Source organism: Podarcis raffonei, chromosome 13 (genome assembly GCF_027172205.1).
Source record: "Podarcis raffonei isolate rPodRaf1 chromosome 13, rPodRaf1.pri, whole genome shotgun sequence".
In the NCBI taxonomy this organism is placed as follows: Eukaryota; Metazoa; Chordata; class Lepidosauria; order Squamata; family Lacertidae; genus Podarcis; species Podarcis raffonei.
This window is the reverse complement of record NC_070614.1, coordinates 17,224,140-17,252,131: the sequence shown is the minus strand read 5'-3', so window position 1 is coordinate 17,252,131 and position 27,992 is coordinate 17,224,140. Positions and strand designations below refer to the sequence as shown.

Here is a 27,992-nt window from a genome sequence, read left to right as displayed (position 1 = left end):
CTTTTAAAAGAAAACTGTTTAGGGAAGTTTTTAATGTCTGATACTGTATTGTTTTTAATATTCGGTGGAAGCCGCCCAGAATGGCTGGGGAAACCCAGCCAGATGGGCGGGGTATAAATAAATTATTATTATTATTATTATTATTATTATTATTATTATTATTATTATTACTACTACTACTACTACTACTACTACTACTACTACTACTACAGTGGTACCTCGGGTTACATACGCTTCAGGTTACATATGCTTCAGGTTACACACTCCGCTAACCCAGAAATAGTGTTTCAGGTTAAGAACTTTGCTTCAAGATAAGAACAGAAATCGGGCTCTGGCGGCGCGGCGGCAGCAGGAGGCCCCATTAGCTAAAGTGGTGTTTCAGGTTAAGAACAGACCCCCAGAACGAATTAAGTACTTAACCTGAGGTATCACTGTACTACTACTACTATAAACTGCAAATGAATCCCAATCCTTTCTCCTTTCCTCCCTTGCTTCCTTTCTTCCTCCAAGCCTTTATTAGGCATTACAGATAAAGACCATCTTAAAACATCCATATATGGTGAAACCTCGTATCTCGAGCACCTCTGTTTTGGAACGTTTCGACTCACAAACGATGAAAACCCGGAAGTAAATGCTCCGATTTTCAAACATTTTTCGGAAGCCGAACATCCAACGCGGCTTCCGCTTGAGTGCAGGAAGCTCCTGCAGCCAATCGGAAGCCACGCCTCAGTTGTTAAACGTTTCGGAAGCTGAACGGGGTTCCGGAATGGATTACGTTAGACAACCGAGGTTTGACTGTACAGAAGACATCTGAAGGCAGCCCTGCATAGGGAAGCCTTTTAACGTGTAATGTTTTATTATGTTTTTACAGTGGTACCTTGGGTTAAGAACTTAATTCGTTCTGGAGGTCCATTCTTAACCTGAAACTGTTCTTAACCTGAGGTACCTCTTTAGCTAATGGTGCCTCCCGCTGCCGCCACATGATTTCTGTTCTCATCCTGAAGCAAAGTTCTTAACCCGAGGTACTATTTCCGGGTAAGCGGAGTCTGTAACCTGAAGCGTCTGTAACCCGAGGTACCACTGTACAATTTTTTAAAACATATATACAAAGAAACAGCCATATAAGATATATAGTAACAGGAGTTTTCATTCGAGTGTCTTCCTGCTAAACAGCGCCACTCTAAGAGATACTATTTGACAGAAACTCAGGCACCCTTGCAATTACCTCCAGGTTAACATCACACAGGTAGAATCTGATATTTTCATTGTGCCATGGTGTTAAATTACCCAAAGTGGGGAGGGTAACATGTGTTTACGTAGCTGGTTGTAGAGTGCACAGTCGAAAAGAATAGGTTCTACAGCATGGGTAGGCAAACAAAGTCCTGGGGGTCGGAACTGGCCCCATCGCCTTCTAAATCCGGCCTGAGGATGGTCTGGGAATCAGCGTGTTTTTACATGAGTAGAATGTGTAATTTAAAATGCATCTCTGGGTTATTTGTGGGGCATAGGAATTCGTTCATTATTTCCCCCAACAAAATATAGTCCTGCCCCCCACAAGGTCTGAGGGACAGTGGACCAGCCCCCTGCTGAAAAAGTTTGCTGACCCCTGTTCTACAGTGTCCGGCACATCCCAAAACATCCCACTACAAATGACCCATAAGCAGCCCCTCAAAAACTTGACGAATCATGAGGAACTTGCAGCATCGGCGTGGTTGGACGACACATAAATGGAAAGGCCATGTTTGCCTCCGTACCTCGTGTTGACTTTGTGCCTCGTAAAATTGCACGTCCCTGGCGAGACCGTATCCCAGGGCAGATGCTTTTTGCCCAGGCAGTTTGTGACGGGAGCTTGTGTTCTCAACAGCTGTTGGCGTCTCTCAATGGCACCGTCCCATCTGCCACTCAGCACTCCCTCAGCTGGTGCCAAAGCCGTTTGGACAGAGGTGCTTTTGACTCCTTTTGGGACTGGGTGGTTGGGCCCTGACTTTATTATGTGCCATGCTCTCCCCTCCAGCTGTGGTTTTGCACCCCTACAGCCTGCCTGTCTACCCACCGGCACCCCAGTGTTACTCCGGGCTGGTTCAGGTACGACTGTTTGTCTTCCTATCTATGCATGCAAGTGTGTTTGTGTGTGTGTGTGTGAGAGAGAGAGCGAGATTTGTGTCATTGACAGGGCCCAGCTGCGGCTGGCTGGTGGTCTTGAGGGGGGACAGCTGATAAAGTCTCCCGCAACGATAAATCCCTTCGTTCCCAACGAGTTATTTTTACAGAATTGCTCAGAGAAAGAGAGAGAAAGTCCTTTCCTTGTAAGGGGGGAGAGATTCACGGCTCCGGTGGGAAACGCGGAGATCAGTCCATTTTGTACCTGATTCCGTGGGTTCTGTAGAGCAGATGGACTCTGTCAACGGAAAGGCCTTCAAACCTAATGGGAGAAGTCTCTGTGGATTTAAATTACGTGCCGGTTTAAAATGGTGGTGTCATAAAACAGCTTCAGACTTTGGTGGACGCAGCCAGATAAATCTGAAAGGAGAGGAAGACCTTACATGTGAATAAAGAGAAGGGACAAACTCTGGCAACTGGCTCTCTCTAGGGGGCTCACTGTCCACAAGCCTTTAAGCCCCCTAAGCTGACAGTGGCTTCCAGGTTCTTTATAATGTCACGCCATATCTGAGTCCTTCTGAGTGAAAGATCATTTCTGGTACAGTGGTACCTCGGTTTAAGAACAGCCCTGTTTACAAACGATTCGGTTTACAAACTCCGCAAAACCAGAAGTAGTGTCCTGGTTTACAAACTTTACCTTGGTCTAAGAACGGAATCTGAACAGTGGAAGGGCACCGGCAGCGGGAGGCCTCATTAGGGAAAGCATACCTCGGTTTAAGAACGGTTTTGGTTTAAGAACGGACTTCTAGAACGGATTAAATCCGTAAACCGAGGTACCACTGTGTTCTTGTAGGAAACAATACACAGGTTAACATGAATACTCTAATCTCCCTCATAGGCTGGGTACAGACCATACATTTAAAGCCCCCCCCCCGCAATAATCCTGGGAACTGTAGTTTACAGAGCTACAATTCCCAGAACCCTGGATTCTTTGGGGGCAAATGTGCTTTAAATGTGTGGTGTGTAGTAAGCAGCCAGAGACTTTATCCCTGCTCAGGCTGAACGTCTTGGAAGAAAGGTGGGGCACGTGTGAATAATAATAATAATAATAATAATAATAATAATAATAATAATAATTTTACTGATCAAATGAAGTGGCATTTGCAGGCCTAGTAAAATATATTTTGACACCCGGTTGGTTTCACCACATGGGTGGTGCCCCTTAAGATCCCACATGGTTATGCTGAGGTGCAACCACATGAGCTTTGAGCTACTTCACTGATGCCCTTAACAACATGGCTGCCCTCAGCAACTACATGCGCTGCTGGGCAGGCCCTCGGTATTTTGCACACAGCTTCCATGTTTTCACTTCTTCTTTCCACTCTTCGTGTTTTTGATTTTTGTGTGCATTATGAACGTTGGTGCACAATAGACAAAGGATTTAAGGTACGTGGCCAAAATGACAAAGGCTGAGGTTCCTGCAGAATGATTTGTGGCTGACAGTTTCTCTCTGTGCCCCTCATCTGCTGAACAGTACGGCCGAACTCCCAGTTTATTTTCTTAGATAATTTTTATTGAAGTTTTCAGGTTTTACATTTCCACATGAACATCTTTCATGATACACATACATTCAACGACTACCCTCCTTCCCCTTCCAAGGTTCTTTTAATTTACCCATAATTCCTGCATATTCTTGTATATCCATCTAAATCACTCCCCCCATTTTACATCCCTTTTAAATATGTTATACTGCTGAATTTACCTTAATACTGCCAGCGTTTTCAACTGTGTACAGTTATTTTCCACTTACTAAGGAAAACAACCCCACTCCTCTTTAAATACCTGTTCTTCTTGCTCTCTTATTCTGCTAACTCTGCATATTCTATCATATTAATCCTCATTACTAGGGACCTCATTCACCCTCCATTTTTGGGCTAACAAAATCCAAGCTGCTGTTGTCGTTCCTAACAGGAATGCCTCTGTTTTTGGAGGGGCACATTGTTTTAAACAATTTTTTCATCTCATTATATATCATCTCCCAATATTCTTTAACTTTTTCTGCATGCCCACCACATGTGAAAGAAGTTTAAACTCCCAGTTTATTTTCTTTTATTTTTGTAACCAGGGGCACCAAGTATAGGGGGTGGGACCCTGGCCCCCTCAATATTTTTGGGCAGGGAGCTGAGCCTCTCCCACCACCGACAGGCGGGGGCTAGTGTGCCAGGGGGAATTCTGGGCTGCCTCAATGTGGCGTGCATGTCGGTGCCCCTTTTTGTAATTACTTTTTTTTATCCCACCTTTTCCACCGCAGCTGTAATAAGTGCTCAAAGTCACACACAGAAGTGACTTGTTTCACGAGCAACCTTGAACACTAGACAGTAGTAGATTCAAACCCATGAAAAGACACAACTTAAAAAATGAGACAACAAAACTACGAGTCATGAGTCAACAAAAGCAAAATATGAATGTCTTTGGAACAGCAGCAATGATAAACTGTGGCGCAACGGAGGCATTTTGGTGTCTGAGACAAAACAGCAACAACACCACCAAAATGGCTGGTGGTAATCAATGCCATGATTGATAATTGATCAATAACTGACTACAGTAGAACCTTGGTTCCTGAACTTAATCCATTCCGGGAGTCCGTTCGACTCCTGAAACAGTTTGGGGACCAAGGCGCGGCTTCCGATTGGCTGCAGGAGCTTCCTGCAGCCAATTGTAAGCCACGCCAGATGTTTGACTTCCAGAGAACGTTCGAAAACCAGAACAATCACTTCCAATTTTCTATAGTTCAGGAGTCGGAACGTTTGCCTCCCAAGGTCTTCGGGAGCCGAGGTTCCACTATATTTTCTGCCAGTACCCCCCCAAAAGACCTGACCTGAGAGGCCCCCTTTTCGTGTGCCATTAAAAGTTTACAAATGATCAGTTGTTGCTTTAGTATAGGGAGAGGGACAGGACACCCGCTTTGTGATTTTCTGCCTCATGCATTCATAATATCTCAGGCAGCCCTAATTGCCAACCGAAAACCTGGCAGAACAGAGAATCTTGACAAGCTTTCTAAATATTTGCATCTGTCATTTCACACATATTGTGAGAGGTGCGAAAATATTCAGGGGAAAAAATTGCAGGGGAAATCCTACTGAAGTATATTTGGCAAGGAATAAGCTGATACAAACATCAGTGCTCATCTGTGGCTGGAATAAAAAGTATTCCAGAAGATACGCAGGCTGGGGCTTTGTCAGAAAGAAGGAAATCTAACAGCTTGGTAGAACCTCTGCACATATGGATCTGGCATGAACAAGGCATGATCACAAGCTGTAGAATTCAAAGTGGGACTGCTGTATTTATTTCTTTATTTTCTTTGAAACTGCTTAACATTTCAAAAAACTTGGATTGATATATATACTGAAAACCAACCAATATATCATCAAAAGTATTAAAACACAACCTAAAACGAATAAGACAACAATTTACAAACACATACATATATGCTGTAAGCTGCTCAGAGTGGCTGGGGAAACCCAGCCAGATGGGTGGGTTATGATGATGATGATGATTATGACTGTTTCACATGAGATCATCTGCAGGAGTATCTTTGCTCATTCCCTGAATTGGTGAGGCTCCTTTGACAACAATGAGAAATTGAGCCTTTAGTGTCACTGGCCCAGTCCTGTGGAACATCCTGCCACTAGAAATTCAGTGGGTGCCCCCTGTGCCAACTTTTAAACACCTGCTTAAAACTTTCCTATTCTGCCAGGCTTATGCAGGCAATGAAGAGTACATCCCCTCACAGATGTCTATTGCTGTTTGCGTTTAATTTCTTTCTGCTTTTAACTTTTTCTTTTTCACTTCCTATGATATTATTGTCTGGTTTTATGTTTTTATATTGTTGCAAACTGCTGTGATATATATATATGTATATTTATGATACAGTGGAATAGAAGTATTTCTTATAGATAAATAAAATAAATGCAAATAAAAAGGAAACCAGAGGATTCTAACATGTAAAACCGGGTCCAAGCCTGCCTGAGCAAAAGGGGAAGCCTTCACAAGACCTCTCAAGCAAGCAACTAATGATTGTTGCTTCATGTATAGCAAATAAAGGACTTTATGAGAACGAGACTGGTGGCCTCCCTTTAGCAGAGGTGCCCAAACTTTTTTCACAGAGGGCCAGATTTGATTAAGTGAATGTGCTTGAGGGCTGAGCTTTTTTAAGGATTTGACCCCAATAAATAAACTGCCACAGGGGTCAGATAAAACCTGCCAGGGGGCCGAATTAGCCCCCCAAAACGGACTTTGGATATGCCTGCTTTAAGGTCTTCCTTATTCCCCTGGTGTGGCTGTGAGGAACAGCTCAGAAACTTCCCTTTCTGGTTTGATTCATTGCACATTAATTCCAGAGCCTTTTTGCTGGTCAAGTGAGTAGTCTGAAGACAAACGTTGAGTTAGTTTCAGTTGGCTAAGCCCTTACTTTGTAGGCTAGCGACAACACCGAAAGCAAGGCTACCTCTTCTCCTTCCTTTCTTAGGGCACAGAAAACATACTAAAGCCCTGAACCTCAGTAGTTTGGGACCAGGTCTCTTGTAAGCCGAATAACTGAAATTGGGACAAATACTACCCCCCCCCCGCCCAAATCCTGCAACTTACCATATTACCATGACAGGAGTCTAAGTGGGGTTTCTATAGTTTCCCCAGGTGATTTAAGTACTGGATGGTGTGGTAAAACAAATTATCTCGACATTATTTCTATGTCAGCTCCACTGAAATGTGCAGTATTTGTGACAGGCTCTAGTTGCAGCTAACATGTCAGGATGTGAGGAGTCACCACCCAGGTGTGCCCAGTTCTATGTCTGCAGATCCACCGCAAAAGTCATATTAAAATAACAGTAATTTTCACGTGAACATAACCTGCTGCTCCTTTTTAAAGCTGTTGACAGATCGTATAGAGGTGGGAGACCCTGTTCACTTTTTACCATCACGGTACATAGGAAGTTGCCTTTAGCTCAACAAATATTATCCACTCTGACTGGCAGCAGCAGCTGTCCAGGGTTTCAGAGAGAAGGATATTTCCCACTGCCTGCTATCTAAGTCTTTTAATCAGTGGTGTTGAACCTGGGAAATTCTGCATGCAAAGTATGTGCTCTGCTGCAGAACTGTGGCCCTTTAAATAGGCCCCAAACCCATAAACCTTCTGCAATGGGGGAAAATCTTACAATTTGAGTTCACTCTCTGGACACTGAGATCCAGCTCTGAGGTCCTTCTGGCGGTTCCATCACTGTGAGAAGTGAAGCAGAGGACCTTAAAAGTGGTGGCCCCCACCCTGTGGAATGCCCTCCAATCAGATGTCAAGGAAATAAAAAACTATCTGATTTTTAGAAGACATCTGAAGGCAGCCCTGCATAGGGAAGCCTTTTAACGTGTAATGTTTTATTATGTTTTTACAGTGGTACCTCGGGTTAAGAACTTAATTCGTTCTGGAGGTCCGTTCTTAACCTGAAACTGTTCTTAACCTGAGGTACCTCTTTAGCTAATGGTGCCTCCCGCTGCCGCCACATGATTTCTGTTCTCATCCTGAAGCAAAGTTATTTACCTGAGGTACTATTTCTGTGTTAGTGGAGTCTGTAACCTGAAGCGTCTGTAACCCAAGGTACCACTGTATATACATTGGAAGCTGCCCAGAGTGGCTGGGGCAACCCAGTCAGATGGGTTGGGTACAAATAATAGCATTATCCTCCTCCTCCTCCACATTATTATTACTCTTATTTTTTTATTAACTTCAGAGAAACTCAAAAGTGGCTTGCATTGTATTTCGTTCCCCGTCATTGGGATGGGGGCTAGAGGAGAAACTATCTACAGAAGTTTTTTTTGTTTTGTTTTTAAAATACAAGGCTAACCAGGCTTCCTGCCAAAGGGACCTCAGCAATCCCTGGGCCTCAGAAAGATCCCTTGGGACTGGAGAGTAAATCTATTTATGACCCACCCCCCAATTCGGGCCCCTCTTGGGCTGTGACTGACAAGAAGGTGCTGTTTATGAAGTGGAGCTATTTATAAGACCTGGAAGTGGAGCCAGCATTGATAAGAAATGGCCTCCCGGGGGGTGCTTGAACCACGCAGTGGTGGTGACGAGTGTCTGTGATTTGCACAGTGATGGGACAGGATGGTAGCGCATAAACCCAGGGAACAGGCTGGAAGGCTGGAAAATTTCAGCTGGTTATTTACTCCCTTTGTTTCCTAAATGAGGAAAATAACTTCATAGGAGACAGGTGGCTTTTTAAAGCGCCTGACACTCTCTCTCTCTCTCTCACACACACACATACATGAGTAATCTGCTCCTCAGATTAGAAGCACTCTCTCTGACATGTCTTCTCATGTGCAGCTCAAGCCTTTAGCTCCAAAGAGAAGAAAAAAAACATTTTGCACTCAGGTTTTTAGTGAAGGGCATCCAGTCTCGGAAACTTTGCTTCCCAAAACTGTCAAAAGTGTTCTAATTATTGCAATGCTAGATAGCATAGGATGCCCTAAGCTCCTTCAACTGTGGGGAGGGGAATTCATGGCGAGGGGAGATTTGTCTCTTGATGCTACCAAACTCTATGCTGTTCAAGGGAGCTGGACATAGTCCCTCTTATTCAGTGTATTTAAGGCAATTTTAAAACAGGGGTTGATAACTTGTCCTTCCAAGGCTGTTGGGTCTCAACTCCATCCATAGCTGTCAACCTTCCCTTTTTTTGCGGGAAATTCCCTTATTCCAGTGCCGCTTCCCACTGCTATCCTGGATTGTTAGATATCAAGTAGACTGGTCCCAGGACAGGTGAGGCTGCTGATCCCTTATTTTCGAGGTTGCTGATCCCTTATTTTCAAATCTGAAAGTTGACAGCTATGACTCCATCAGCCCCAGCTAGCATGGCCAATGAGTGTTGTCTAGCAATATCTGGAGCCACATCTGTCTTGCGAGTTATTCCCTCTTCAGAAGAACAGCAGAATGCTCATTTCACCTATATTTATATGGTTCTTTAATTTAGCACTTCTCCTGAACTCAGTGTCTGGGCCCTGACATCTATTTGTGAAACTGTAACCAAAGTCCCACAAAATGCATTGGCTGGAACTTTTGTTTTCTTTTCATCTGGAGAGTATATTGCTTCGGACAATGGGCAAAGAGCCCTCCTTTTAAAAATGCCTCCCCTTCTGCTTTCTATATAACTTGTTTTATTATTACAAGATCTCTCTGATACCAAACATGCCCTCCAACATTTCTCCGATGAAGATAGGGTGTCCCTATCCTTAACAATAATTTTATTGTGTATACCCCACACACTTTACTGGGTTGCCGCAGCCATTCTGGGCAGCTTCCAACTTATATAAAAACATAATAAAACAATAAACATTTTTTTTAAAAAAACCTTCCCTATACAGAATTACTTTCAGATGGCTCGTGGGGGGGAGGGGGCTTGGATGACTCCATACCCTCCAACATTTTCCCAAAGAAAATAGGGACATCCTAAGGAAAATTGGGACATTCTGGGATCAAATCAGAAACTAGGATGGCTTTTCTAAATCAGGGATGTCCCTGGAAAATAGCGACACTTGGAGGGTCTGATCTAAGAACATAAAAAGAGTATTTTGGATCAGGCCAATGGCTCATCAAGTCAAGCAGATGCTTGTGGGAATTTTCCATGTTACGAGTTTGGTGTACGTGTAATATGGAGGGGTGTTCAGTTATTGAGTCCCCAAATGTTGTCTGCAGTGCCGCAGCAAAGACCCAGATTTCCCACTCCAGTGACAACTCTTTATTTATTTGCTATATTTATGTAAGGCTGGCTAGTAACCCTGTTCTACAGATAGCTCACTAACATACAATGATAAAATGCTATCAAAATGCAATGGAATAAAATAGCAAAATCATAAAAGGATAACTTGCAGCCTAAACATTTTCAGCAGAGAGAATAAAGCCAGATGACTAATAAATAAATAAATTTACACGGCACATAAACCGAGGCACAGTGCATGAAAATCACAGTTTGTTTTTAAGGCTTGCGAGAATAAAAATAGTCGTCACCTGGCAATAAGCAGCCATTCTGATTTGTTTATGAGGCGATTATGTGACAGTGAGCTTTCATCCTCCATTCATCCTGATTTGCTTGTGCGGTTGTTTATACGTCTTCTTCTTAAGCTATTCATTCATTCCACACTTTTCAATGCATTTCCCCATCTCTTTCTGAACGTCTTAAAAAGTGGATTTGCTGTGCAAGAGCAACAGAGCACTTTAATCCACTTCAATTGTGCAAACTTAAATCACTCGGTATGCACCTCAACCCCTCCCACATGGCATCTAGAATGACCATAAAGAAGGCGAGAGCCTTTTTAAATATCTCAAGTTAAGGGTAGGTATAAGTGAGCCAAAGCAATCTTTCAGACATCCTGGCTCCAAATCAATAAAGGCTTTAAAAGCTAAGATCATCACTTTGAATTGGGCCCGGAGCCATGGAAGCTGATAAAATGTTGGTGTCATCACGTGATGTAGATGTGAGCAAAGTCACTTAAATAACACAGATGGAGTCCAGCAAGCAAAGTTCAGAGGAACTGAAAAGCTGGGAGGGGGGAAAAACCAGTGTATGTTTCAAAGAGAAAGAGAGATTTTGTCTTTCTTAGTTCAGGCCTTGTACATAGCATGAAGACATTCAACTAAACATACAGAAGGAAACCCTCCTGGAACTACATAGGCAGTCAGAGTATGTGCTACCTCGGTGGTGGTATTCTTATTCTTATTATTGTTATTATTATTAATTGAATTTACTGTATTTTTCCGTGTATAAGACTATATTTTTTCCTAAATTTTTGAAGTTTAAAATAAGGGGTCGTCTTATACACGGATAGTGCATAGTGCATTTTCTTAATTTTGAGTCCCCACAAATAAGGGGTGTCTTATACACAGGGGTGTCTTATACACTGAAAAATACGGTATATACCACCCTATATACCAGGAGGTCTCAGAGCGGTTCACAGAACAAAATCAAAATATAAAACCACAAAATATATAATCAAAATAAAAATAACAACCCAATAACCCCCCCCCCAAAAAAACCACATTTTAAAAGGGCATTCAATGTCAATCAAATCAACCAAAAGCCTGGTTAAAAAGGAACATTTTTGCCTGGCACCTAAAGGTGTATAATGAAGGCACCAGGCAAACCTCCCTGGGGAGAGCAGTCCACAGACGGGGAGCCACTGCAGAGAAGGCCCCGTTCTCGTGTTGCCACCCTCCGGACCTCTCGAGGAGGCACATGAAGAAGGGCCTCAGAAGATGATCTCAGGGTCCGGGTAGGTTCATATGGAAAGAGGTGATCCTTGAGGTATTGCGTTCCTGAGCCCAGTAAAGTTCATGTCACTCTGCCTGGTTGCTAAGCAATACTTCCACCCCTCTTGGTTAGCTGTCTTTAACACTAACAGAATTAGCACTTATGTAAGAAGCTGAGTGATCCCTGCTGATGCACTTCCAACAGGAATTGGCCAGTCCAAGCAAACCCTCTTGCAGCCCTATTTTGAACCACCTGACGTTTCCACACCTTTTTCGAACAGCGCATTGCAAGAAACTAAATGGGGAGTAGCAAAAGCATGGGTAATTGTGGCTAGGATCCAGTTATGGCCGTGGCTGGGCAGATCAGCAAAGGTCTCGGTTTCTTCTACACTGTCTGATAGGGCCAGCCCAAGCATGAGGCAAGGTAAGGTGACCGCCTCAGGCATCAGGATCCACAGGGGTAGCAGATCACAAGGTAGATCTTTATTCCGATGTAGATCTTTATTCCCTGCCCCCCTTCCTGATGCAGATCTTCACTCACCCCTTTTTCCCTAGCAGGGAAGTGGGTGCCCTACGTGCCAAAATGCATTGGGCCGGCCCTACTGTTTGGTAGGACAGTGGCATGTTCACATAAAAGCTTCCCATCCCATCTGTTGCAAGCTCTAGCAAAGGAGATGTGTGGGAATTGAGGCTCTTGAAGATAAAGTCTGATCTGATTCAAGGATTTTGTGCTTCAGCCCTCCTCAAGCATCGTTCTTCACAGGAGAGGTAGAAATTCACTTTGGCAGACAAATCCCACCATTCAAAGCATATTTAAAATATCATTTAAGAAAAAACCAGAAGCTTTCCTTCTGGGTTTAGTAACGGAAGATATCTCCAAAAGTATGAAAAATATATTCCTATACACAACAGCAGCTGCCAGGATCTTGATCGCAAAAAACGGGAAATGGGAACAAGCCCCAACAATAAGGGATTGTCAGAGAAAATTTTGTGAATTTATAAATATGGCAAAATTGACCGCAATTATAAGAGGAAAATCAAATCAAAAAATAAAGAAAGAATGGAGTTGCGTAAAGGAATACATGGAAAAACATTGTTTTGGTATTAAAATATTGATATGAAGTCTAAGATATCGCAAGGAGAAGTGACAGAGTAATAGGCATAACAGAAACGGTGGTATAAGATAGCACAAGAACACAATGAGAGAAGTAAAATTTAAAAGGAAAAGTCACATATGGGTGGAGGGAAGTCATTTTTACTCTTTTTATGTCATCTTAGTTTGTATTGATTATTCTATCTGATATGTTGATATTTGAAAAAAATAAATTTACAGCACATTTTTGTGTGCATTATTGCAAATTGTGCCAACAGTTGTACGACTTCCAGGGACTGTATGAGGGCATCAGGGACCCATAGTCAAAAGAGAGCCACCCACTGAGGATTTTTGTCAATGAATCATCTTTTTAACCAATTGAATACATGTAAATACATTTGCATCTCAGTACAAAAGATTTCTGCATTGCAGGGGGTTGAACTAGGTGATGCTAGTGGTCCCGTCCAAATCTTCCGTTCTGTGATTCTATAAATGCCTTTTTGAGATGTTGAAAGAAATGTGAGATAACATACAAAAGCTATCACCTAACGCTTGAAGGAAATTCCACCTTCTATAGTTCCTTTTCGAATCCCTGTTGACACAGTGGTGCAGGAGAACCAAAACAGCACCATTGTGTATGTGTGTGTGGTGGCTGCTGTTTGGGACCAGAACAGGGAAGTTCTGGGTTCAAATCCCCACAGCTCTGAAATCCCACTCACTCTCACCCTATCATAATGGGGACGGGGAGAAAGATACACAAGCCCTTTGGAGAACGGGTGGGACAAGATTAGAATGTAATGCATGCGACCTCAACTCTCAACCCCGCCAGTTAATCAACTCAAGCTTTTGTTGATTAATCCTCCTAATTAAGCAAGCTGAAACATGTAGCCTGAATTAAAGCCCTTTGTGTTAACAGGAGCATTGCTTGCTTTCTTCAGTCTGAGATGCCAGTCCACACCCTCAGATTCCTAATATCTTCATACTACCGATGCATAAACAACCTGGTCCCTTCTAGGACTAAGCCCTTGGGCTCAGATTAATCCTTGCCCCTGCCATTGGGACAGGTGGGGCAGGTGCGTGGGCCACAGGGGCTGAGCCTGCCTGCAAACTGCAGATTCCAGCGAAATCTTGCAGCTGTCTTTCTTCTTTATCTGCAGCCCGGTTTTTTTTCTTTCAAAAGCCCCCAAACAGCTGAAAGACAAAGAGAGACAGTCCAGCAACTCCAAATAAGGGCTGAGGAGGTGCTGATAAGAGGCTGGCCAATGGGAGAGCCTGCGCCTGTCGCGATTTCTCCCCATTGGCGGAGGGGAAAGCACAAGGGATGCCTTTATAGTCCTGGGCCAGGAGGAGAGAAAGGGTGTGCGCATTTTTCCTGAGCATCTTATCCCGGCAGAGACTCTGGAAGGTGCCAAGGGATGGGGCCCGTTGGCGTAGGTGGGTGAAATCTTGCAGGCTGCCTCGTTGTCCTCATTATGATAAACTGGGGTGGGGTTTGGCTTGAGAGCCTGAGCTCCCATATAGGGGGGGAAAAAGGAGTGTAATTGGTTCAGGCAAGAGCAGCTGCGAGATGAGACTCCGGGGTCCTCTGGGAGGAAGGAGTGGGCTGCTTATCAGGTTAAAGGTAAAGGGACCCCTGACCATTAGGTCCAGTCGTGACCGACTCTGGGGTTGCGGCGCTCATCTCGCTTTATTGGCTGAGAGAGCCAGCGTTCAGCTTCCGGGTCATGTGGCCAACATGACTAAGCCGCTTCTGGCGAACCAGAGCAGCGCACGGAAACGCCGTTTACCTTCCTGCCAGAGTGATACCTATTTATCTACTTGCACTTCGTGCTTTCGAACTGCTAAGTTGGCAGGAGCAGGGACCGAGCAACGGGAGCTCACCCCGTCGTGGGGATTCGAATCGCCGACCTTCTGATCGGCAAGCCCTAGGCTCTGTGGTTTAACCCACAGCTTCACCCGCGTCCCTGCTTACCAGGTTGGGGGGGGGGTTTAAAGTATGTCTTTATTCCTGTATTGGAAAGACAACTAGTCAGGATAATTGGAGGCCTGGGTTCCCTGTGAACAAGAATTGTGGATTTATTAGTGCTGGATTTTAGGGTATTGGGAATGAATGATCGGGACCTCCCTGATCCAGCTCTCGCCTCCACCCATATCATTGGACGACCTTAGGCATTTTTCTTTTTTCTCTTTCCATTCCCTGCATACTTTGGCTTATAATAGTGTCCTACCTCGCAGGGGTGTTGTAAGAGTTACTGAGACAATGTCTATAGGTCCCTGAGGAGGAGAGCTACATACTATTCTGATACGTTGTCTTTGGGACAAAGGATACTGAAAAAGTCTGGAAAGGGGAGCAGCGTATTAGGAAGGTGGGTGGACGTGTTACGAGAGAGGAATTGGTGTTTAGCAGTTGCAGGGATGAAGATCAGTGGCCGAGCCTGCTCCATCCCCAGTCCTGTTTGATTCTGGAAAATGGCTGCGATTGCTCCTCTCTTATTCGCTGCTCGCAGCTCCTAACTTTGTTGTCTTTCTGCTCTTCCTGCCTTTAGGGTAGTCCAGATGCAGCGGTACCGCCAGCGGATGCCATGACACAGACGTTCCCAGCTCAGTACCCTCCGCCGCCACCCCAGGCCCGGCTGCCTCCGCAATACCATCTCCACAGCACCCCTTCAGAGTACCCATCCCCAACAGCGCCGGATCATAGCCTTCGTATCTTCCCCGAACAGGGAACGGCTGCGCCAGAGCCCCTGCCTCTGCCCCCACCGCCTGCGGTAAGCTATGGCTGAAGGTCTGGCTGGCTACACATGGGCAAAATTGTGGGTGGTTTGGGGGGACGGTATTTTTTATTTCGAGGGGTGTGTTTTGGGTGCCATGCATTGTAATGGCCCTGATTCCATTTGCAGCGTTCCTCCGAAATTGTTCAGGAGCTGGTTCAAGGATCTGGACCCCCCCCTATTTGTTATAGAAAAAAACCTGAATGCAGGAAAGAGTTGCATTTCACTTCCATCTCTTCCTTCCTGTCTCCACATCTTGCACCCCAAAAGAAGCTGTGTAGGGCAGGCCTGATTTTTTCTCCAGGAGCCTCAGTTCCAGGGTTCTCTGGGAAAAGAGTGACATCTCTTGGGGGTTTGGTGTTTGGCAGGTGGATTTTCTGAAAGGAGAGGGGGATCTTGGGATTTTAGAATGAGAGTAGATTTAAGACAGGTGTGTACTGGGCTTGCAGGACTTTGCGTGGTCATGGTTCACCATGGGGGCTGCTTTTAGCCCTTTGGGTTCTCAGCATTGAGCCCTGACACCTGTGAAGCATCTCTAACCATGTGCAGAGAGTGGCGTCTTATTCCACCCTCACGCCATGAAGCAAACCATTACCGACTCCTACGTCTGAAAAGTTAGAGGGGGGAGAATGGACTCCCAAAGCAAAGGATAAATCTTATGGGACAGGCTCAGATACCGAGGCTGTTCATTTTAGAAAATTAAACACAGGAAAGGCACCAGATTTCTACAAGAGGTTTTGTGCGTTTTTGTTTCTGTGCTCGTCTGTTTGGACTTCCCTTGGCCGCAGCCCCCAAATCTTGGAACAAACAAGGAAAAGTGCCTCTGAGCATATGTAGAATGTGCTTTTGGTCAACAACTGGACAACTGCTGCTTGTTGACAGCACACACACACACACACACAGAGAGAGAGAGAGAGAGAGAGAGAGAGAGAGAGAGAGAGAGAGAGAGAGAGAGATTCAGATTCATGGGACCTAATAGTTATCCCCCACCCCCACCCCAAAATAACCACTGCCCTTTCCTCCTTTACCTACACCAGGCACCCCCAAACTCAGCCCTCCAGATGTTTTGGGACTACAACTCCCATCATCCCTAGCTAACAGGACCAGTGGTCAGGGATGATGGGAATTGTAGTCCCAAAACATCTGGAGGGCCGAGTTTGTGTCCTATCAAGACTCTACCTATGGTCCTTTCCAAACCCATTTTAGTAGCTCCTTATAGATCTGCTTTCCCTGGTTTTATCTTGCAGTGATCCCCTTCGCCATCTTGTAAGTGCTCAATTTTTACTCCTACCTCATGGCTGCATTGTGCCTGAGCGCAGGACTGGAATTTACCTCAGTACCAGTAAAAGTTGGCTGAGGTTTGAGGTGGCCCTAGGCACAATGTCTTCTGCTGAGCCCCCTCTTATGTTGCTTGGCCCTGATGGTCTTATCTGATATTGGCAGCCGCCACCAGGTGGTTTGGGGCTGCCATTTTACATTCCCATGATGCCCCTGATGTAGCATCATTCCAGGACATTGAGGGAAATTAAAAATGGCAGCTCCAAGCCATTTGGGGTGGGTGGGTGGCCCTGGGCAGGTATTAGTTCAGCTAATTGCTGCCCATATCCTGATGTTGGGCCTAAATGCCAGGGAGCCTTTTCTTCCCCTCCAGATACAGAGGAGCTTCTTCCTGAAATAACAACATGTCTTTTAGGGACATCATGTGATGTAACATAGCTCTCCCACTGGAATTTCCCAAAGTTAGACTTCTGAGGAAGGACAAGATTAGCGCGAGGAAGAGAGACCAATGGATATTCTTCTTTTTTTGGTGGACCAGAGGCTTTAATAAAAAAGGAAAAAGCACTTGCACACAGAGATGCTGACACAGTCATCTCTTCATCTACATAATAATTGAGAGAATGGAGGCTTCCCTCCGCCCCACTTTCTCTCTCATGCTACGTAGGCAAGTGTGTAGGAATTGTGAGGTGATCATAGGGGCTAGAGACATGGACTCCCTACTGATGACTTCCATTTCTTTTCATGCCAGTCTGTGCTGCAGACCAAGGGCATCATTTTCTTTCTCTGCTCCCAGTTGCAGAATCACACCATGCCTTGTTGGTTTCTTACCTCTGCATACATTTAGGAGGAAAGTAATCAAATTCCGAATGTGGGGAGTTTCTTCATGGAGAGATGTGTCATGGAGTAAGATCTTTCTGACATGTCAGAAACTCCCAAGTTCTGTTTTCGATTGCACCGTGTTGAACCTCCCCAAGATGTTTCACTAGTCTTGCCTAAACTCTCTCTCGCTTCTCTTGAAATCACTCAGATGGCTTAGCCAAACAGGAAACACCATATTCACAGCAAGCTGAGGTCAAATATGGTAGCAATTTTTACTGTGATAGGAGAAATAGGAGTACAGTGGTACCTCGGGTTAAGTACTTAATTCGTTCCGGAGGTCCATTCTTAACCTGAAACTGTTCTTAATCTGAAACACCACTTTAGCTAATGGGGCCTCCTGCTGCTGCCCCACCGCCAGAGCACGATTTCTGTTCTCATCCTGAAGCAAAGTTCTTAACCCGAGGTACTATTTCTGGGTTAGCAGATTCTGTAACCCGAAGCGTATGAAACCTGAAACGTATATAACCCGAGGCACCACTGTATTATCCACCTGGGTACACACCATACATTCAAAGCACCTGCCCAAAGATTCCTGGGAAGAGTAGCTTACCCATCACAGAGCTACAACTCGCAGAACCATTAGTGAACTACAGTTCCCAGGATTCTTTGTGGAGAATAGAATATGCTTTGCGGAGAGGTGAATATTGTGTATGGTGTGTGAGAGGAGATCACGGCTGCTTTGCTCCTCCTCATTTGATCTGCTGCTGTGCCACACAGAACCAAGCCAATGTTTGGCATAGCGTGCCTCTGAACCTGAACTTGTGGTTTGGCTCTCTCCAGACTAACCCCAAAACCAGGTTTGTAGAGAAAAGAACAGGTCTATTATAAATCGCACCCACACCATATACTACTTTAATGGTCATGACGCCCCCCCACCAAGAATAATGGGAACTGTAGTTTGCCAAGGGAGCTGAGAGTTAACAAACTACAGTTCCCATTATACTTTGTGGGGGAGCCATGACTGGGAGCACAACAGGGCCTGAGGGTAGTTGGACGCTGTTCAGAAGTGGCGGGGAAGGGGGTACATGGCACAACAGTTTCATATTATGTGAGCTCTCATGCTTGGTGCCCACACAAAGCAGCATGATGGACTGGCAGTCATTCTGAGGCGATAGAAAGGACTGCACCACATAAGTTTATGGGGAAGGTGGGCAGAGGGGAGAGGAAAACCTACCTTTAAAAAACAGAATGCCTTCCTGCAAGTAGGATATTAGCACTGTTAAAAGTTGCCGGGTTAGAACCACTCTTTTCTCTTTGATGTGCCAGGTTTCATATTTGCATGGCTTCCTTTTTGATAAAAGAGAGCACTCCAAAATGACACCCACACCCCTCAATCTGAATTAGTATGGTCCACTTTGGCACCTCAGGATTATGCCACCTTCTTCCGCTGCATGTGTAGACCCAGCCTTACTGCTCATGCAGAAATCGAGTCACACGGGCAGGACATTGTTGTGAAAGGTTTCAGATTAGAACAACTCCTGACTCTTGCTCCAAAGGAAGCAGGGTGAGGCCCACTTCTCCCATCATATGCATTAGGTGGATCTGCCCCTCTTTCCCCCACGGCTTCCTCCCTCCTCTTGCCTGAGCCAGTGACCCTCGAAGAGATGGCCTCTCTGCCCATATTGGGTAACACGTTTATTCGCCGGCCAGGACAGCTGCGCCGCACCCCCTATCAGATTCCCTGTTTTCTCTCTCCCCTTCCCCCCCCACCCTGCCCTCAAGTTTCACCATCTTTGCTGGCAGCTGTTTATCTCTACATGGGAGACAAGTGGTGTGTTGCTGATAGCCTCATCTCAAGGACACTGTGCCCTCCGAGAGACTGTAAACAGAGAGGGCTCAAGACAATTTGGTGCCCGAGGCAAAAAAAATAAATAAATCCTGATGGATTCCCTTTCCGTTCCCTGGTGCCGGCAGTAGTAGTAGTAGCTCTTATTGACCACCACCACCAATCGTCTAAAGCACGGGTGTCAAACACAAGGCCCGGGGGCCGAATCCAGCCCGCCAGACCTCGTCATGTGGCCCGTGTAGCCGCCGCCGGCCGCCAGCCTTCACCTTTTATTCTCGCTTTTTTTTTTTGACACAAGAAAGCTGCCTCTTCAGCGCATGCGCGGCAGCCTACAAGCCAGAGAACGTCTGCCCTCTAGCGGCGCCGGCCGTTCTACACAGGAAACCTCCACTTTACACGTCCTTTGCATAGTCCTACAGATACAACCGGCCCTTTGAGGGTGACCAAACTGCTGATGCGGCCCCCGATGAATTTGAGTTTGACACCCCTGGTCTAAAGTTTAGCTTCCAAACTGACAGTTGGCTGCTTTCCAATGGCACCCCAAAATCTACCACATGAGGTAAGCCTTATACTAGGGCTGGACTAACAAATGCCCTCCCTCACAGAGTCCTGTGGCGTCGCCCCCTGCCTCCACCCCCAATAAAGTTGCCATCTGTCCAGAATTTCTTTTTTTAAAAACTGGCCTCTAAACAACTGCAGAAGCTGCAGAAGTCAACAGGTGAAGTTTTTCCAGGGCCAAAAAACCCGCCATCACCTGCTGATTCCTGCAAACCAAATTGTTGTTTAGGACGCAGCTGCTGGGGTCGATAAATTGGCAGCCCTACTTGTCAATCCAGTGTCTGGCTGTTCCACGCCCAGGCAAACCCTGATCTTTGGTTCTCTCGTGCAACCTAGATTACAAATTATCCCACAAGCTCTAATCCTGCTTGGCTATCTGCCTCCAGCTTCCCTCCTCGGCCACAGCTATAGGGTCCCCCCTATAGCCCCGTTCCTCTGCCTTTAATGCCAGCTGGGCATGCAGCAGCCAGTAGGTGAAGCCTGCATGTTCTTTGTCACCTCCTAACGCCTGCACATCAAATCAGAGCACAACATAGAAGCCGGTAATAATAATAATAATAATGATGATGATCAGTGCTTTTTTTTCTGGGGGTACACAGGGGTATTGCATACCCCTAAACATTTTGTGAATCTAAGTTCGGCCTCATTGAGGGGCAGTATTTCAATATGAGTGGGAAAATGAGAGTGCCCCTAAACATTTTTTTTTGGAAAAAAGCACTGATAATAGTAAGAATTAATGACTGCTTTGGTCTTCAGCCTGACAATACCTGCCTTTCGAAAGAGCCCTTAGAACAGGCACCCCCAGCCTGCGGCCCTCCAGATGTTTTGGCCTACAACTCCCATGATCCCTAGCTAACAGGACCAGTGCTCAGGGATGATGGGAATTGTAGTCCAAAACATCTGGAAGGCCGAAGGTTGGGGATGCCTGCCTTAGAACATATTTCATTATCTGATGTTAAATTATAATGTTCAATTTCACATTGCTTACTGTGTCCTGCTATGGGTTGTTACCACCCCATGTATATTCTTTTGTAGCTCACCTTACTTAAATTGCAGGTGCTTCCACTCTTCTACTGCCAAGGTGGGCAACACAAAGGCTAAATTGGAGGAGTGGGGAGTGCTTTTTTTTAGCTCATTCCCTAGTGGAGATCCTTCCGGAGTGGGAGGCACAAGAGGGAGGTGGGTGGGGCCAGAGACAAAAGTGGGTGGAGCCAAGGCTGTGGGTCGTACCTTTGGCGCAGTGCGATTCATTCCATCTATGCCCGTATTTCCCAAAGTGGGTAATAATGCGGCAGCTAGACTGGTGAGTGGGAGCGGCCGCCGAGATCATATTACACCTGAAAGACCTTCATTGGCTCCCAATATGTTTCCGAGCACAATTCAAAGTGTTGGTGCTGACCTTGAAAGCCCTAAATGGTCTCGGCCCAGTATACCTGAAGTAGTGTCTCCACCCCCATTGTTCTGCTCGGACACTGAGGTCCAGCTCCGAGGGCCTTCTGCCGGTTCCCTCCCTGGAAGAAGTGAAGCTACAGGGAACCATACAGAGGGCCTTCTCAGTAGTGGCACCCACCCTGTGGAGTGCCCTCCCATCAGATGTCAAGGAAATAAACAACTATCTGACATTTAGAAGACATCTGAAGGCAGCCTTGTTTAGGGAAGTTTTTAATGTTTGATGTTTTATCCTGCTTTTAATATTCTGTTGGGAGCTGCCCAGAGTGGCTGGGGAAACCCAGCGAGATAGGCGGTGTATTGGTTATTATTATTATTATTATTATTATTATTATTATTATTATTATTTATTATGCCCCCTGGGTGGCACTGGAAGCATCTGGGGGCATTAGTAGCATCAGGTGCAATTGGGGAGCATTGAATAAAAATATAGGGGTGGTGGAAGCATAAAGAAGAGAAGAAAATTTTGAAAAAATATTTGTACATGTTTCATTTGTTGCGTAATGACGCTTACCGCCAGGTCGGGCGCCATAGCGGGACAGTGACAGCATCTCCCCTGGATCCGATGGTTGTGCTGGAGTCAAGGGGTTTTCGATTTCAAGCCCCAAGGTGTCTTACTTACAAAACATTTTCTTTACTATGTTGTAGGACGTAGGTAGAAATATACTGTAGATACATAAAAGAACACAAATTTGTCACTGTGTCTTTCTGTTTGCTCACTTAAAAAGTTGGATTTTAAGAGGGGGTGTTAAGTAGTGGGTTTCCCCTCTCCCCTGAAAAGAGGGTGGTAGGCCAAATAAGTTTGGGAACCTTTGGTCGATGCAAAGGTCTAAGCGGTGTCTGTACACACATCTATGCAGCCCTCACCCTGCCAAGCAAGAGGCAGCCTCGCAGTTCCAGGAAAGCCAAAAAAAGTATGAGAATGTGGAGCAGGGCAGGTGAACCATGTGGTCTGGGGAGGGGAAGTGTTGTTTGGGAGGGGTGCGGCCTGGGGAGATCCCCATGGGTCAAACAGAGGCTGCCACCACTACCCTTTACATGCAGCCGCTGGGAGAGATCATCAGGAGGTTTGGGCTGGGTGTTCATCAGTATGCGGATGATACCCAGCTCTACCTCTCTTTTAAATCAGAACCAGTGAGGGCGGTGAAGGTCCTGTGTGAGTGTCTGGAGGCGGTTGGAGGATGGATGGCGGCTAACAGATTGAGGTTGAATCCTGACAAGACAGAAGTACTGTTTTTGGGGGACAGGAGGCGGGCAGGTGTGGAGGATTCCCTGGTCCTGAATGGGGTAACTGTGCCCCTGAAGGACCAGGTGCGCAGCCTGGGAGTCATTTTGGACTCACAGCTGTCCATGGAGGCACAGGTCAAATCTGTGTCCAGGGCAGCTGTTTACCAGCTCCATCTGGTGTGCAGGCTGAGACCCTATCTGCCTGCGGACTGTCTCGCCAGAGTGGTGCATGCTCTGGTTATCTCCCGCTTGGACTACTGCAATGCACTCTACGTGGGGCTACCTTTGAAGGTGACTCGGAAACTACAACTAATCCAGAATGCGGCAGCTAGACTGGTGACTGGGAGCGCCCACCGAGACCATATAACACCGGTCTTGAAAGACCTACATTGGCTCCCAGTACGTTTCCGAGCACAATTCAAAGTGTTGGTGCTGACCTTTAAAGCCCTAAACGGCCTCGGTCCAGTATACCTGAAGGAGCATCTCCACCCCCATCATTCTGCCCGGACGCTGAGGTCCAGCGCTGAGGGCCTTCTGGCGGTTCCCTCATTGCGAGAAGCAAAGCTACAGGGAACCAGGCAAAGGGCCTTCTTGGTAGTGGCACCCGCCCTGTGGAACGCCCTTCCAGCAGATGTCAAAGCGATAAACAACTACCTGACATTCAGAAGACATCTTAAGGCAGCCCTGTTCAGGGAAGTTTTTAACGTGTGATATTTTACTGTATTTTTGGTTTTTATGGAAGCCGCCCAGAGTGGCTGGGGAGGCCCAGCCAGATGGGCGGGGTATAAATAATAAATTATTATTATATTATTATTATTATGGGCATGAGATTCCCCAGCCCTGCTTTAATGTCTGTATGTGTCTCTCTTCTCTCCCCCCCTCCCCTCCCTTCTCTCTCTCCCTCTGCTGGAAAGCCTTTGCTAAGTGCCAACTGCCAAAGGATTCCTGGTCTGTAGCAATTCCTACCCCCCACTCAATGACTGTGTCTTTCCCGGACTAGGGCCTTTTCCTGGGGGTGTTAAGAGCGACGGTTCGTGGACCTCTCCCATCAAGCTCAGGTTTTTGTCCCAGGCATCTTGGACATCCATCACGTTTCTCTTGTTCTACTCTCATTAATACATATGAATAGTTAACCTCTTACTCACTGTGCAACTGCACCTGCCTGTCTTCTCAGCCTGACACCTCCCCGCCCCTACCACTCCTGTGCATTTGACCCTTCCAGCCAAAATCGGGGAGGTTTTAATCCCTGTTGAACTTGTCTTTATGAGCAAAGAGTCTGCGTAGCATTTGATGGATGCATCCAGCTTTTTTTTGGGGGGGGGGAAATTGTGGAGTGTATTGCCAGGGTGGGGGGGTGGTATGGCAGAGGGTTGTGGGTGGGGAAGAAGCGGTGGAAGATGGAGGACTGGCTACTGCCTGGTGGATTGTTTGCATTTGTGAGTGACTGGAATCGCGTGTCTTGTTTTTTTACTAGCAACATGAGGGTGCTCCTTGCTGCAGATGTGGCATGCTCAGAGGCCGGCACACTCCCGCCACAGCCTGTCAGCATGCCCACACAGAGCGGGCGCATTGTAGAGCTCTCCACAAGTCCCACAGATATCACTGTTTATTTTGGAAGGGCTGTTGCAGCTCAGCGGTAGAGCATCTGCCTCGCGTGCAGGTGGTCTCAGGTTCGGTTCCCAACATCTCCAAGCAGCATAGAGAGAGACTCTTGCCTGAAACCTTGGAGAGCTGCTGCCGATTCGGGTAGACATCACTGAGCTAGATGCACCACTTGGTTTTAGGCTTCTTGCCCCTAAAATAGAATGTCTGCATGTGGACAGGCTGAGGGCGTGGACCATTACCAGCAGAGACTCCTGACTTTCACTGGGGGGCGGGGGAAGCAGTGGGTCAAAGCGAGACACGCACATTAGCAGAAATTGTCCCTGGGCAACGTTGTACATGCATGCTTCTTCCCCGTTGCATCTGAAGATTGCTCTCCTCTAGCATCTTGTCTCAGAGACCAGTTGCTTTGAAAACAAAGGGAGGGTTCAGCCACAGAAGTGTGTGCCCAGGAGAATGGGCTCAGAGGAATCTTTATCTGAGCCCAGTTCCCTCACCACCATTGATTCCCAGGGACCGTGCTTGGATGAAACTTTCCTGAGCACCACCAAGCTGGAAAGGCAGCTTGTGAGAAGCATTTCCTTAGCAGAGAGAAATGGAGGGGAGGGGAAAGTAGCCTCTCCTCAGCACTATTTTTCCACTCAAAACGCACAGCCTCCCAGGGCTACTTTTCATTTTTTTTAATTTTTAAAGGGGCTCTATTGGTATACCAAAGGTATAGGTAATGGCTGGATGGAGTCCATAAGTTGTGTGCCCCACATGTTCTTCCAATGCATTGGGGGTGTCACCTGTACCCCTTTCCTGTGTCTGGACTGTACCATTGTAGATGGCAGCTAAGAGCTCACATGATGGAATGCTTATGAAAACCCAACAAATTGCCACACATGGTAAGTTCGATGTTGCGAAGAAGGATCCTAGCCTTCCTTCCCCGCTGGATAGGCTAGTTTTCTTTGAGCATGAATTCATTGCTCTTAATGTGCAAGAGTGCATGCGGGAGCTTCACATCATGCGCCATTGACATGGCAGGGTCCAGACACAGTTTACGGCCTTATCTGCCGTTTCTGAGAACAAAGCCACAGAGCCCAGGCTTCTTTGGCGATTAGCAGGTCAACAGTGAGACTTCGTGCTCCACCAAGCCTGTTTGGACATTCCTGCCTTCCTTGTCATCGCAAGGAGGCGCTGGGTGGTAGCACATGCCCCAAGCAGGGCCTTCCCCCTCTTTGCCAGGCTGCAGCAGGAATTTCAAAGACAAGTTCAACTCTGTCCCCCTGCCGGATTAATTGCTTCTCTCAGGCTCTTCTCTCTCCCCCCCCCCTTTGGCACTTAAAAGACATTGCAAGAGAGGCTGCCCACACCTCGGCCGTAGCCTTGGAATGTTGCATCGTGGTGATTGCATCGTGAGTCGAGGGGGACCATCTGCATGGAGAAGAGGGGTGGTCGTGGTGTCCGGTTTGGGGTCCCCCAATCTTCTCCACAAGGTTTCTGTGAATCGTGCCCTCTCTCACCTGGCCCTGCTTCTTCTCTCCACTAATGTCCTTCTGTGTGTTGGTTTGTGTCCATCTTCTCAATTAACCCAAGCCAGAATGTTTTGCTGATGCATTGGGACATCTGTTTTTCCCCTTCTGGTTGACCAGGAAAAGTTTGGGAAGAAGAAGATTGGCCCCATCTTCCTTGCAAAGAGAGTGGATCTGATTTTGGGGGGTGGGATTGGGTAGGAAACAAGGAGGGGATCTGGCCCTCTCCTGAACTTTCATGCCAACAGACAAGATAAACAAAAATGACCAAATGAATTTGTGGTATTAGCAATTGTGTGAATTGTTTAAGAGTAAATATAGCAGATGGGGGAGCCCAGTCCTGAGCAGAATTCTGGCAGGGGAGCTTCAGAAATGAATTCTGCCCTTTCTCACTTGCTATTCACACAATTGCAAAATGTGTGACAGGTGTCACATTGAGTTGGCCTCCCAGTTTCACATGAATCCTTCTGCAGATAAATATACCAGCTCTCACTGGACAGCAACACTTTAGGTTTCAAGGGCAAAGGAGTTCATGACTGACTTTCCCCCTCCATTTAAGAAAATTTAACTGCATATGCGGTGCTGGCATGCCAGGCAGAAAAGCAGGCCAAAGAAAGGCTTCTCTTTGATCTGCTCCCCCCCCCAAGGGGAGTGAGTCCAGTTCTTGTTTTTAAACTATCTGAGAGAACACCCATACATCTAAGGAGCTTCCACTTGAAACCTGAAATGGTGCTGTCCCAGGAAGACTGCACCATTATTATGGTTATGTATTCATCTACTATACTGCCTTTCTGCTAAAGCACTCAAGTTGGTTCCTGTTTTGAAATAATGGTATACAAGGTAATAGACAAACAGTATGAAAGGAAAAGAGGAACGGGGAAGGAAGCAGTAAATAAGTCAATTTGGGGATTTCATAGTCTCTCACGATTTCTCTCTACAAGCAGATTGGCCCTTGCTTTGTCTAAAGCAACCTTTCCCAAGCTGGTGCCCTCCTGATGCTTTGAACTACAACTCCCATCAGCTTCAACCACCATGGCCAGTGGTCAAGGATGATAGGACTCTGAACCCATTACACATCTCCTTGGCCACTGTGAGAGCAGAATGCTGGACTAGATGGGCCTTTGGTCTGATCCAGAAATGGTCCTCCTTATGTTCTGGCTGGTCAGAAGAATGGATAGTACTAAGGCTAGACAGAGCGATAGTCTGACTCAACGTGAGGCAGCTTCAGATGCTCAACGTTGGGATGATGCTGATTGATGGCATCTGGACACCACTTTCACTACACACATATACACAGGCCACACCTGCTTGCTTTCTCCTGTACAAAGATCAGAGCAACAGAGTAAATGTGCTACGAAGATGCTGCTGAATATCCTCTCACCCCATGGTACCCAATTTCCTCCCACCCCATCTTGGCAACAGTTAGACTCCATAGACTGATGTTGCCACGCTGCGAGTCTCTGCACATCCTCAAGACCACTTGCACATGAACTGGAGAATGCCCATTGTTGGAACTTGCCCAGCTCTGACCACCTTGTTCTGCCCATGGCACGGCTTGGGAGTGTTATGCTCCATGCCCTCTGTGCAGGTGTTGCAAGGGGAGGGTTGCCTCAGTGGTGTTTGTGATCCTGCTTCTTTTCCTCCTTGCCCCACCCCTCCCCACAGCAGCCGGAAGAAGCCCCTGCGCCTGAGCTGACCCCCGAGGCAGAGGAAGCAGAAAACAGCGAGAACAAGGCCCAGCCCAAACGCCTGCATGTGTCAAACATCCCCTTCCGCTTCCGTGACCCAGACCTGCGGCAGATGTTTGGGGTGAGTCCTCTTTCCTGCTTCCCTCCAACCTGAGTCATGTCGTGTGATGCTTTTTGTATGCAGTGATCTTTAATTCATCCTCCTTACGGGCCTCTAGAGTAGGGAAAGTTCAGGGCTTGGTCTGGAGTGGGTGTGTAAGGGCTCTTCAGCATCAATGGGCCCTGGGCTGCTGCCCAACATTGCTGGATGTTGATGCTGTAGTGCCAACCCCAGCACTTTGTTGGATTTGAAGGTCTGGGGTGGCATGCTCATATTGCAGGGGTGGCTGAATCCAGTGGCATAGCATGGGGGAGGTTTCCCCAGGGGCAGTTTTCCCCAGGTGCAAAATTGTTAGGGGCACAGAATTTCAACACCCGGTGCTGCGCTCTCCTGTCGCTGGGTTCCGTCGGAAATGGCTGCTCCATGCGAACCAGGAAGTGACCTCTTCAGACAACAGAACAGCTCTTCTTTTCTTATCTCTGCAGCTGCGATCTCCTGGGTGACGTGGATGCTGTTAGGCAGTTGAATGTGAATGCATAGTCTGCTTCCTCCCCTCCACTGTGTGGCTTTGGGCACTGGCAACCCATGTTATGTCACTGGCTCAGTACGTAGCCCTCTAGATACTGTTAGATTCCAACTTCCACCAGTCCCAGCT

The 27,992-nt window shown here is 46.6% G+C and overlaps 1 protein-coding gene across 3 annotated transcripts in view; it reads left to right on the top strand.

Annotated features, from left to right (window-relative positions):
- The first annotated feature begins 1,885 nt into the window (after positions 1–1,885).
- The window catches only part of LOC128399662 (RNA binding protein fox-1 homolog 1-like), a 45,364-nt gene continuing 19,257 nt past the window's right edge, over positions 1,886–27,992 (top strand). The window contains exons 1-3 of one of the 3 annotated variants that reach the window (XM_053361318.1): positions 1,886–2,085; positions 15,032–15,253; positions 27,218–27,358. In XM_053361318.1, coding sequence (XP_053217293.1) covers positions 1,999–2,085; positions 15,032–15,253; positions 27,218–27,358 — 450 coding nt within the window. In that variant the 5' untranslated portion in view covers positions 1,886–1,998. Of the gene's footprint in view, positions 2,086–13,798; positions 13,920–15,031; positions 15,254–27,214; positions 27,359–27,992 lie in introns of those variants that run through there. The other 2 variants (XM_053361317.1, XM_053361319.1) reach the window with 2 other exon arrangements.